Raw genomic sequence first — 12,016 nt, 5'->3', positions numbered from 1 at the left:
ACAGACAAGAAAAAGGAGGACTTCTTTCTCCCTTCCCTTAACAGAGGTCTCTCGGAGGGATAAAGCAGATCACTACCTGGAAGGGTGCTTAAGATCTGGATAGAGTATGCTTTGATATGCAAGAAAATGTGAGTTCTGGATCATAAAGGCCTAGGTAGAGAGATGCCAAGCAGAAGAACAAAGCAAGACAAGAAATGAGCAGACAAAACTTTTGAAGTAGAAAGCAAGAGTGGGAGGAGCAAAAGAGAAACCACAAAGCACCAGCATTAACAAGCTGGGTCCCTTCCCTGCCAAGTCTGGTCTGGTGAGAGCCGTGGGGGCTGGAGCCAACCCTAAGAGGAAGTACAGAGAACACCCACTACCACAACACAGCAATGTCACACTGACAGTGAACAACAGCTGCCGATCAAAAGGCCCAAAAGACACAAGGTTGTAGATATGGGACATAATACGTAGGAAAGGGGGCCATCAAAATGGCTTAGCAGGTAAAGCTGCTCGCCACAAAATCTGATGACCTGAGTTGGATCCTGGAGCCCCATATGGTAGAAAAATCAACTGATGCAAGTTCCCTCTGACCTACACACATGTGCGCGTGCGCACACACGCACAAATATAACAATAATAAAAATAAATGAATAAATAAATGCAATTTTAAAAAATAAATGTAGGAAAAATGTTGTTAGAAAGCAGAGAAACAATTTGCTAATCAGAAAAATTTGCTATGTGAATGAAGCTTATGTTCAAATCCCTGTATGATTTTTAGAGAGGTCCAGCTCTTCCAATTTTACCTTGTTTTTCATCAGCAAAATGGATATAATCATGGTGTGGGACAATGGTCTGTATTCTATTATATTTTAAATAAACGCTGATTGGCCAGTAGCCAGGCAGGAAGTATAGGCAGGACAACCAGACAGGAAGTAGAGGCGGGTCAATGAGAACATATCATTCTGGGAAGAAGGGAGTCCTAGTTTGCAGTCCTGATCCAGCCACTGGAGAAGTAAGATGTGACTGCCTCGCTGAATAAGGTACTGAGCCACGTGGCTAACATAGACAAGAATAACGGGCTAATGTAAGTTATAAGAGTTAATAAAATGCCTGAGCTAATGGGCCAATCACTAATGTAAACCTCTGTGTGATTTCTTTGGGGCTTAAGGGCTGCAGGACCAGGCGGGAGAGAAAAACTCAGTCAACCTAAGCACACCTCTTAGAAACTGTATGCCATGCAGTCTAGTTCCCTTGTTATTTTAATAGACTGATTCAAACCCTAATTCTGTGGTGCAGGGGAACCGTGCTTTCCTAAGCTGGAGTGAATCCTCAGGAAGGTTTTCTCTGGTGTTCTCATCAGAAGTCCTCTGTCCAGGCAGAAGGCATTCCAGACACCAAACTTCCCCTTCACAAGTGTCCCCCAGTACAGTAGTAACCCAACATGGCCAGAGTTTTGTCCCTCTGGTTTTTGTTGTTATCACTTGAGAACCCGTGGAGAAAACTGTAGATGTGCCCAGGGATTGCCTCGCTTACTTTCCTGGCCCTCTTACCGTTCCTCACCCCTCCATTCCTGAACCAGCTCTGGGACTTCTGTCTTCTAAGGAGCCATGGTGTTTCCCCTTCTTCTCAAGCCTTAGCAATGACTGGTGACCAAGCCAGGGACAAGGGTTTCCTCTTTGCCCTGAAGACGCATCCAAGTGTTTCCTGAACAGAAGCAATCCTCTCAGACACAAGGAAGTGCTAACGTCCTCTCCATTTCCTCTGCAGGACGGCCATACAGGGTGATGAAGTGCTAACGTCCTCTCCATTTCCTCTGCAGGACTGCCATACAGGGTGATGAAGTGCTAACGTCCTCTCCATTTCCTCTGCAGGACTGCCATACAGGGTGATGAAGCACTAGAAGAAAGTGCTGCCTCAATGCTCCCCCTCCGTAGATACCAAGTAACTAGAAGGCGCCACATAGTGGTGATCACAGCTACATTTAGTCCTGAAGAGACCATCCTACATGACTCCGGAAGACCAACCTCTTCCAGAGGACGACATTACACACTGACTGGCCAAAGTAATTGACAACAAGCAACTAAAAGCTAAAACCCCAATCTTTCTCTAAGATACAATAAATATGCCAGGAATGTTAGCATATTTCTTTAATACCAACACTTAAGAGGCAGAGGTAAGTGGATCTCTGTGAGTTAGAGGTCAGACTGGTCTACATAGTGAGTTCCAGGCCAGAGAGGGTTAAACATTGAGATTCTGTCTCAAAAAAACAAAAAACTATATCTATGACTGACAACAAAGTCCTTTGATTTATCTGCCCTCTTTCAAACGCAAAGTCACTATAAAAGTCTCTACTGAGATCAATTCCTAAAAGAAATAATTTTAAACAAGCAAGCAAACAAATGAACAAAAACCAGTCTAGCAATTTTCCTGCCTCAGCCTGCCAAGCACTGGGTGGAAGTTCACGCTCATTGACACATGCACACTGAGACATTGCTTCTGGCAATCCTCCTGAAACTGTCATCTATTTTGATGAAGGGTGTGGTCGTTTGAATGTAATTGTCCTCCATAATTTCACAGGGAGTGGCACAATTAGGAGGTGTGGGTTTGTTGGAGTGGGTGTGGCCTTGCTGGAGAGAGTCTGTCACTGTAGGGGCAGGTTTTGATGTATACTCAGGATACTGCCCAGTGTCTTAGTCAACTTCCTGTTGTTGCCTACAAGATGTAGTAGGACTCTCAACCACAACTGCCTGCACACCGCCATGCTCCTTGCAATGATGACAATGGACTGAGCCTCTGAAACTGTAAGTAAGCCACCCCAACTAAATGTTTTCTCTATAAGAGTTACCATAGCCAGGGTGTCTCTTCACAGCAATAAAAACCCTAAGACAATGGGCTTTTGGTTTTGTTTGTTTGAGACAGAGTCCTGTCTCCTTGTAGCCCTAGCTGTCCCGGAACTTGCTCTGTAGACCAGGCTGGCCTGGAACTCAGAGGATCCACCTGCCTCTGCCTCCAGAGCTCTGGGATTAAAGATGTGAGCCACCAGGCCAGGCTTAGATGGCATTTTCTTCTGTCGTACAACTCAAAGGCTCTTTTCCTATATAGTAACACTTAACATAACAAAAGCCTCTTCTTCCATCCCAAACATAGACCATACATAGACATTTTCTGTCTGCAGATTACTATGACCACAAAGTTGGTCTTTGTCAGCAAATGATCATGAACTTGGCCTTTGGTGTTCCTGCCAATAGGATCTGACCTGGTGACAGGCCATGTTCTCCGAGGCTTCATACAGTAAGCTTGTCTTTGGGTGACAGCAGGGCAAGCCAGGCATCTTGTCAGACCCCAGATTTCGCACCTATGCTTGGGAACAGTGTTCAGTAGTATTTAAGGGTCAGTTTTCCACCACAAAGTTGCCACACCGGAAGAGAAATTTCTAAGCATACATGAAAACAGAGACACAGAGAAAAGGCAGCCAGGAACTGCCTGACTCTGGGTAGCAAACATGAATGTCCAGACTGAACGTGGAAACAAACCTATAGGCTTACCAACTGTCATCTGCTGTCTTGTAAGAGAACACGAAGAGGAATGGAATCAAGTGAATATCACTACCCTCCAATCAATTTTAAAAACTGTTTCGATAATAGCTACAACCTAAATGGAACTGTGGGTTCTAAATGACAAGAAAAGGTGAGGACAAGGTCACGTGAAAAGGATATAGTCTGGGAATGCCAGTGAAGTGCTTCTGAGACTACACAGATGGGGCCCACACTCTTGGGACAGGGGCAAGAACTGTGTTTCAGAAGACAAGGTGGGATCAACCTTACTCACAGGACACCAAAGAACTTTAAGATGGAAATAAAAGTTCCATAGTTGTGATTGAAAGCTTCTGCAATAGGGAGCCTGGCACCATAGTTTCATTTTTGCTTGGGTCGATTTGTGCTGTATTGACCCCCCCCAGTCCCCGACCCACTGTGCTCATGATGCCAATTCCGTGAGCCCTGGCAAGTGGCACAGATCTGCCAGCACAGACGAATGCTGTGAACGTATTGCAAGGAAACACCACAGCTCCTAATCCAGACTTTACATCTGCTGGACTACTTCCTCCTGAACACCAAGTGAGTGGCATGCCACTTACCCTCCTCAAAGCTGATAATCTTCTGTCTCACTAGAACACGGAAGTTTTCAACAGGATTCACACTTCCAACCTAGAGCAGACCCAGAGAAACACACCTGCAGGTCACTTAAGGTTTTGGCAATGTCCCACATCTTAGTTTCATTCCAGTCGCTGTGATAACACACCCTGACAAAAGCAACTTCCAGAAGAGTGTTGATTTGACTCACAGTTGCGGATTACAGTCCGTCACAGCAGGGAAGTCACAGGGAAAGCCCTCTGAGGAAGTGTGGTTATAGCAAATCCATAATCAGGAAAAGAGAGCAAGTAATGTCTGCATGGGAGAGCTCAGCTGGCTTTCTGCAGTCTGTGAAATTCTTAGGGAATGGTGCCACCTGCAGTGGGCAGGTTTTCCCACCTCAATTAGTGTAAGTGGGCTAATCCCCCATAATCATGCCCACAGGTCAACCTGACCTAAACAATTTCTCTCTGAGACTCGATTCCCAGATGATTCTAGGTTATGTCAAGTTGACAGTTAAAAATTAACCATCACATCTCAGGCAAGATAGATGGCTTAATGGTGTAAGTGTGCTCTTGAAAACAAAAAAGGCCTTTCTATCGGTATGACTTCCAGGATTCTGTTAAAAGAAGATTCAGAGATGGGCAAGATGGCTCACCAGGTAAAGGTACTCTGCTGCCAAGCCTGATGCCCTGAGTTCAATCCCCAGGATCCACATGATAGACAGAGAAAACCAACTCCTGCCCGTTGTCTTATTTCTACATGTACATCATGGCATGCTCATGTGCATGTATGCAAACATGTACACATACAAAAATAGGCCACCTGTGCATTCTGATAACCAAGTAGGAAAGGGAGGGCACTGTCACTTGAGGTCATACTAAATAATTTTCCCATTATGATGACATGAGAAACAGCAGCCAAAAGCTTGAGTCATTGAACTACTGGAGCAGGGGAGCTGCTACTAGCCCGTTGACATTGATGTTTCGGTAGAATACATAAATATGCCCATACTGAACACATCCTTTAAAAAATAAGATCATATATACAGATGTACTGCAGTACAACTCTCTCTGATCACACCTCTGTCTTTAATCTGCATTAATCTCAACCCTAACAAGGCCTATGCAGCGCTTAGCTCTGTGAGGGCTTCCTGTGAGCACTGGTAAACTTTACAAGAAAATACATTATCCCTGCTTGGCTTGGACCAGTGTGAGGAAAGTGCACAGAGCATGAGGTTGTGACTTTTCAATACTACAGAAGATTCCCACGAAGCCCAAACCACTGTGCGGACATTTGATTTTTCTGGCACATTTTTGTTTGACTTTGCTAACTGGGGAAATGTGACGATCTGCTGATTCAAAACAACACTGCACATATGAAGGTAATACATTCCAAGTTCCAACAACCTTTCTCATCAAAAGAAACTCTCAGGATCAAAGGGAATTTGATTTGGAAAGTCGTCACGTTGCAAATTCTTTTTTGAAGGGGGTTTTATTAGGTTTATTTTTAAATTACATGGGTGTATCTGTGTGTGGGTTTGTGCACATGAGAGCAAGCACCAATGAAGGCCAGAACTGTTGGATTCCAGGGTTATGAGCCACCCCCTGTGGGTGCTGAGAACAGAACACGGGTGCTCTCAACCATCCGAGCCACCTCTCCCACCTCTGAAGTTTTACACTAGGAAAAAGATAGAAATGGTACACTTACTTTAATTTTATGTATTTGGGGAATAAGATTCAGATCATTAGCCATCCCCTACTTACCCCTATCATCTTTACTAAATGGAGAACTGTGAAACGAAGCCAGTAAGAAAATCTGCACAAGGGCTGGAGAGATGGCTCAGTGGTTGGGAGCATTGCCTGCTCTTCCAGAGGTCCTGAGTTCAATTCCCAGCAACCACATGGTGGCTCACAACCATCTGTAATGAGGTCTAGTGCCCTCTTCTGGCCTGCAGACATACACACGGACAGAATATTGTATACATAATAAATAAATAAATAAATATTTAAAAAAAAAAAAGAAAGAAAATCTGCACAGGAGTGCTGCCACTGAGGTGCTCCGCTCCACATCTTATTCAGAACTGTTTACTACAGACAGACAGGTAATTCCATATGCCATTCTATTAGTTACTTCCAGGAAGAAAGGAAGAATATGAGGTGGGTTCGTATCGTTCACAGACAGAGAGGACCGGAGAAAGTGGCATGCCAGCAGACTCATCAAGCCCATGTCTTGGCCTCCCTGCAGTGGGAGGGAGGGACACCGGAAGAGCTCAGTTTACCTTGGTGACATTCCCTTCAGCCAGGCTGGAAATACTGACATGAGTTTCTTCTTTCTCAGTCTTACATTTTTTAGCAGCAGGCCCCTCTTCATGACTAGAAAGGAAAGAAACAGGTAAAATTTCCCCCTTAAAACAAAATAAAACAAAACAAAAATACAATATGTCAGATATTTTATGTGAAAAGTGTAAAGCTATTTTCCAATCTAAAGTAAACAAACATAATGTTTAGACAGTCTTTCCAAATAGCAGGCCTCTCCTCCCAGTCCTGGGGTCCTGACAGGAGGCCTTGAGTAGTGTGGGCTTTGTTTCACAGTAGTACAGAAGGCAGCAGCGGCTGCTGCATCACGGGGTACGAGAAAGACATCATGGCAAGCACAGGTAACGGGGTTGGACATTAACTAAGAAATCCATCTGTACACCAGCCAGCTTCCTGAACCCATCTCAGAATCCAGAATTTGCGTACACAGAACTTTGTGGCTCAAAACTCCACCTCCCCACTGTACTAACCTAGGTAAGATTTCTATAAGCTTCTGATTAAAGTGTCACAAGTCAAATATGCAAAAACTTCTTTTTCAAGTCTTAAATGTTTTCTTCAAAGCCACCTTTTAATTTGCTTTCTTATAGCCATGATTCTGTTCGGGCATGGTGCTAACAAAGTCCAATAGCATCCATCAATGTGCCAAGGAAAGATCGCTCCAAGAAAGGCTATCAAACATCTGCCCCAAGTCACATACTGGCTATAATAACATGCTGGCTCCAAAGTCATGAGGACGTTAAGGTAATCATAGAAGAAAAAGAATCCCAATCCAAAGTTCTTGCCTATCATCTCCCCCACATGATGAAACACAAAGACATGAAGAATTTTCTCCTGGAGAAATAGTAAGTGTAGGCTAAGGGCAGCCAACAAGAAACAACTGAAATCAGTAACTAATGAATTTGTGACTATGTTCTAGTTAGGGCTGGGGAGATGACTCAGTCAAGTGTCTTGCAAGCAGGACAGACCTGAGTTCATGGTATGTGTATGTGTGGTGTATATATGTGGTAGTGTGGTGTGTGTATATATGTGTTTGTGTGGTTTGGTGTGTGTGTACACATGTGCGTGCATGTACGTATGTGTACACCTGTATTGTGTAAATGTGTGCGTGTGTGTACATGTGTGCACGTGTGTGTGGTGTGTTTGTGATGTTGGTGGGGGGACTCTGCGTGTGTGCATCTGTGTCATAATGGTACACGGTAGTTCTAGTGTTTGGGAGGTAGAGACAGGTGGATCCTTGGGAATTTTAACTTACGAGGTGAGCCACAGGCCAGTGAGAGATCCTGTCTCAGGAAAATTTTTTTAAATGTGGATGTTGCCAGAGAAATGGCATCCACAGTTGTCCTCTGGCTTCTGCACATTAATGTGCATATACATACAAACATGTATACATATGTACACACATATATATATATACCAATAAATAATCTATTTTAATTGACAAACTATATATGTCAAAAATAACAATGTTTTAAAACAAGAAACATTATTGTGGTATGACTAACTGGAACTAATGAATACACACATTACTTTACCCTGCTCTTTTCTTCTTTAATTGTAATGGGAATAGCTAAAATCTCTCTATGAGCTCCCTCTCCTTTGGTGAAGTTGGGCAGTGTGGGTTTGAATCAAACTCAAAGTCTTGTGCATGCCAGGCACCCTTCCCTCCATTAAAGATTTTCAATACTATTATTTCAAATGTATTGGCTTTTTGCTCAAATCCCTACCTTCAAATAATTAATCTTAAAAATGAAGAGAAAATTAGGAAGCAGAAACTGGATTCAATAAGGAGCCCTCTCTACAGGGACTCACAGAATAATCAGCACAGTCATAAGCTGTGTGTGACCTAAAACTTCTATTCACTGACATTTCCCTTTGAGAAGCAGAGAGGAGAGAGGACAATAGGGTGAGGGCAGGAGGTGTAAGGGCGAAGTCATTACTGCTCTTCCCTTTCTAGAGGTGTACAAGTGCGTAAGGGCCGACAGCAGACATGGAAGAGAAGGACACAGACCCGAGGGAGACAACAAGTCAGAGCCAGCCACTGCAGCTGGACTGCACCAGAGAGACAGGAACAGAGCACAGGCGATGACCTGGGGACAAATATACCTGGCGTCCAGGCTCAGTGTTTTGTAGATTTTTTATTTGAAATTTTAACTTATCTCTCCTCTTCCTCCTCCTCCTCTTCCTCCTTCTTCGTGTGTGTGTGTCTCTCTCTCTCTCTCTCTGTGTCTGTGTGTCTGTGTGTGTGTGTCTCTCTCTCTCTGTGTGTCTGTGTGTGTGTGTGTGTGTCTCTCTCTCTCTCTCTGTGTCTCTGTGTGTGTGTGTGTGTCTCTCTCTGTGTGTGTGTGTGTCTGTGTGTGTGTCTGTGTGTGTGTCTGTGTGTGTGTCTGTGTCTGTGTGTGTGTGTCTCTGTGTGTGTGTGTGTCTCTGTGTGTGTGTGTGTCTCTCTCTCTCTGTGTGTGTGTCTGTGTGTGTGTCTGTGTCTGTGTGTGTGTGTGTCTCTGTGTGTGTGTGTGTGTCTCTGTGTGTGTGTGTGTGTCTCTCTCTGTGTGTGTGTGTCTGTGTGTGTGTGTGTCTGTGTGTGTGTCTGTGTGTGTGTGTCTCTGTGTGTGTGTGTGTGTGTCTCTGTGTGTGTGTGTGTCTCTGTGTGTGTGTGTGTGTCTCTGTGTGTGTGTGTGTGTCTCTGTGTGTGTGTGTGTCTCTCTCTCTGTGTGTGTATGTGTGTGTGTGTGTGTGTGTGTGTGTGTCTCTGTGTGTGTGTGTGTCTGTGTGTGTGTATGTCTCTGTGTGTGTGTGTGTGTGTGTGTGTGTGTGTGTGTGTGTGTAGGTATCCACATGCTACAGCTTGCATGTAGAGGTCAGAGGACATGAGGCAGCTGGCTCTCTCTCCACTGTGAATTCTAGGAATCCAGCTTAGGCCGCCAGGCTTGTACAGCAAATGTTTTTATCTGCTGAGCCATCTTGCCGGCCCTAGTCTCAGCCTCTCACGTCTTCTTGGTACAGGCATATGATTTGATTCTAGGATATAATCTAGATTTTAGAGTTTACTTACTTACGGAGTTACCACTCAGCTGAGCTTCACTTTTCTCCTAACGAAAGCACAGCAATGGAAATCACCTTTAATATATCAACTATCCTCTTCCTAAACACAAATTAACATATAATATCAAGAAGCATCACTGAGAGATGACTCAGTGATTAAGAGCATTTGCTGTTCTTGCAAAGATACAGGCTTGGTTCCCAGTACTGACATGGTAGATCACCACTGTCTGTATGTAACTCCAGATTCAGGGGATCTAACATCCTCTTCTGGCCTTCACAGACAGAAACACACGTGGTGCATATACATACGTGCAGGCAAACACTCGTAAAAATTAATGAATGAATAAATGAAGGAACAAATCTGGACCTGCCTAAGGAGCATATGTCCTGCCTGGATTTCTGCACGTCTTTCTGCATCAGATAAATGCCTCTCTCTGTCTCTTCTCTCTGCCTCCAGCGCAAGACACAAATCCAACATTTGGCCAGCACAAATTGCTCTTTAAGACTTTTTTTAAAGTCACAAACTTGGGTGGGTAGGGAATGGGGTAGATCCAGGAAAAGTTGGAGGAAGAGGGTTGAATATGATCAGACCGTGTTTTATGAAACCCAAAACTCTCAAAGAATAAAAATAAATACAAATCTTTTTTAAAAAAGAATGAAGTGCTACACATACAAAGTGTCACACTAAGTCCTGTGGAGTTAAATCACAAGAAGAGTTTCTTAGGCCTCTAAAAGAAGATTTGAGGAAAGGAAGGATAAAAGTATATAGTATATGAATCATATTCCCTTTATCCAGCAGGTAAAAACCGCCCCAGAAATAAGTACATAGTAAAATTTTAATATGGTTAACAGTTTCAAGGTCAGGCAATTAACAGTAGTATTATAAATTTTGCATTTAATACTCACGACATCTATGTGAAATGGGAAAGGACAATGACAAAGGACAATGATAATCTCTGAATTATCTATGAAGATACTACACCCCAAAAAGCAGAAACTACCCATGCAGCCACATGGACACACAAACCTTAACAGTGTTGCATTAGGATGATGGGACCTTTAGCAAAATACTTTCAGAAATATATAAACACTTGGTAATTAATAGCAAAATGTATAAGCAACATTTATGTGTCATCCATTGAGCTAGATTCTAAATCCTGAATTTGCAAACATTAATTAATAGTGTTCTCAATACTTCCAACAAGGACAAACTTAAGAAAGGTAAATACAAACACAGACAAAATACTGTGCTAAGAAACATATCACATCTAGCAAGTGGCGGTACCAGCTGCGGCACAGGATGCAGCTGGAAGGGCTGGAGAGAGCAAAAATAGAAGGGGCTGGGGATGCGATCCACTGACAGAGCACATGTGTGAGGCACTGGAGTCAATCCCCAACCAAAGCGGCGAGGGTAAGGAAAGCAATGGTGTTTTCGAGGCAGCGGGACTGTGTAGACTTCTGTCTGCTGGGCTCTCCCACTTGTGTAACAGACTGATCACCTTAGGTGGCAAGTAGGAGGAGGGGACTGAAAGCAAGACTAGTATGCAGTTCAAGACTCAGAACTAAACAGAGAACTCTCAACAGAGGAATCTAAAATGGCTGAAAGACACTTAAGGAAATGCTCAACACCCTTAGCCATCAGAGAAATGCGAATTAAAACAACTCTGAGATTCCATCTTACACCTGTAAGAATGGCCAAGATCAAAAACACTGATGACAACTTATGCTGGAGAGGTTGTGGGGAAAAGGGAACACTTCTGCATTGCTGGTGGGAATGCAAGGTGGTACAACCCCTTTGGATGTCAGTGTGGCGATTTCTCAGAAAATTAGGAAACAACCTTCCTCAAGACCCAATAATATCACTTTGGGGTATATATCCAAAGGATGCTCAATCGTGCCACAAGGACATGTGCTCAACTATGTTTATAGCAGCTTTGTTTGTCATAGCCAGAACCTGGAAACAACCAAAATGCCCCTCGACCAAAGAATGGATAAGGAAAATGTGGTACATTTACACAATGAAGTACTACACAGAAAAAAAAAAAATAACAACAGCTTGAATTTTGCAGGAAAATGGATGGAGCTAGAAAACATCATTTTGAGTGAGGTAATCCAGACACAGAAAGACAATTATCACATGCATTCACTCATAAGTGGTTTTTAAACATAAAGCAAAGAAAACCAGCCCACAAATCACATCTCAGAGAACCTAGACAACAATGAGGATCCTAAGAGATACATACATGGATCTAATCTTCATGGGAAGTAGAAAAAGACAAGATCTCCTTAGTAAATTGGGAGTATGGGGACCTTGGGAGAAGGTTTGGGGGGGGGGTAATGTAGAGCTCAATAAAAAAGAATAAGAACTAAACTGAGCAGTGGTGGAGCACACCTTTCACCCCAGCACTGGCGAGGCAGGGGCAGGTCAATCTCTGTGAGTTCAAAGCCAGCCTGATCTACAGAGTGAGTTCCAGGACAGCTAGGGTTACACAGAGAAACCTGTCTCGGAAAAAAAAAAAAAAAAGGAAGAATCAGAACTATTGA

At 43.5% G+C, this 12,016-nt stretch overlaps 1 protein-coding gene across 1 annotated transcript in view; it reads right to left on the bottom strand.

The window, feature by feature from the left end:
• The window catches only part of Xrcc5 (X-ray repair cross complementing 5), a 93,829-nt gene that overhangs the window by 33,224 nt on the left and 48,589 nt on the right, over window positions 1–12,016 (bottom strand). Inside the window, exons 15-16 of the mRNA XM_075951538.1 lie at window positions 6,397–6,490; window positions 4,121–4,190 (exon numbers count right to left, since the gene is read on the bottom strand). Coding sequence (XP_075807653.1) covers window positions 4,121–4,190; window positions 6,397–6,490 — 164 coding nt within the window. The remainder of the gene's footprint in view (window positions 1–4,120; window positions 4,191–6,396; window positions 6,491–12,016) is intronic.

Source organism: Microtus pennsylvanicus, chromosome 17, assembly GCF_037038515.1.
Source record: "Microtus pennsylvanicus isolate mMicPen1 chromosome 17, mMicPen1.hap1, whole genome shotgun sequence".
Taxonomy (NCBI): domain Eukaryota; kingdom Metazoa; phylum Chordata; class Mammalia; order Rodentia; family Cricetidae; genus Microtus; species Microtus pennsylvanicus.
Note: the sequence above shows the minus strand (reverse complement) of the source record. Positions and strands in the feature narration are given on the sequence as shown.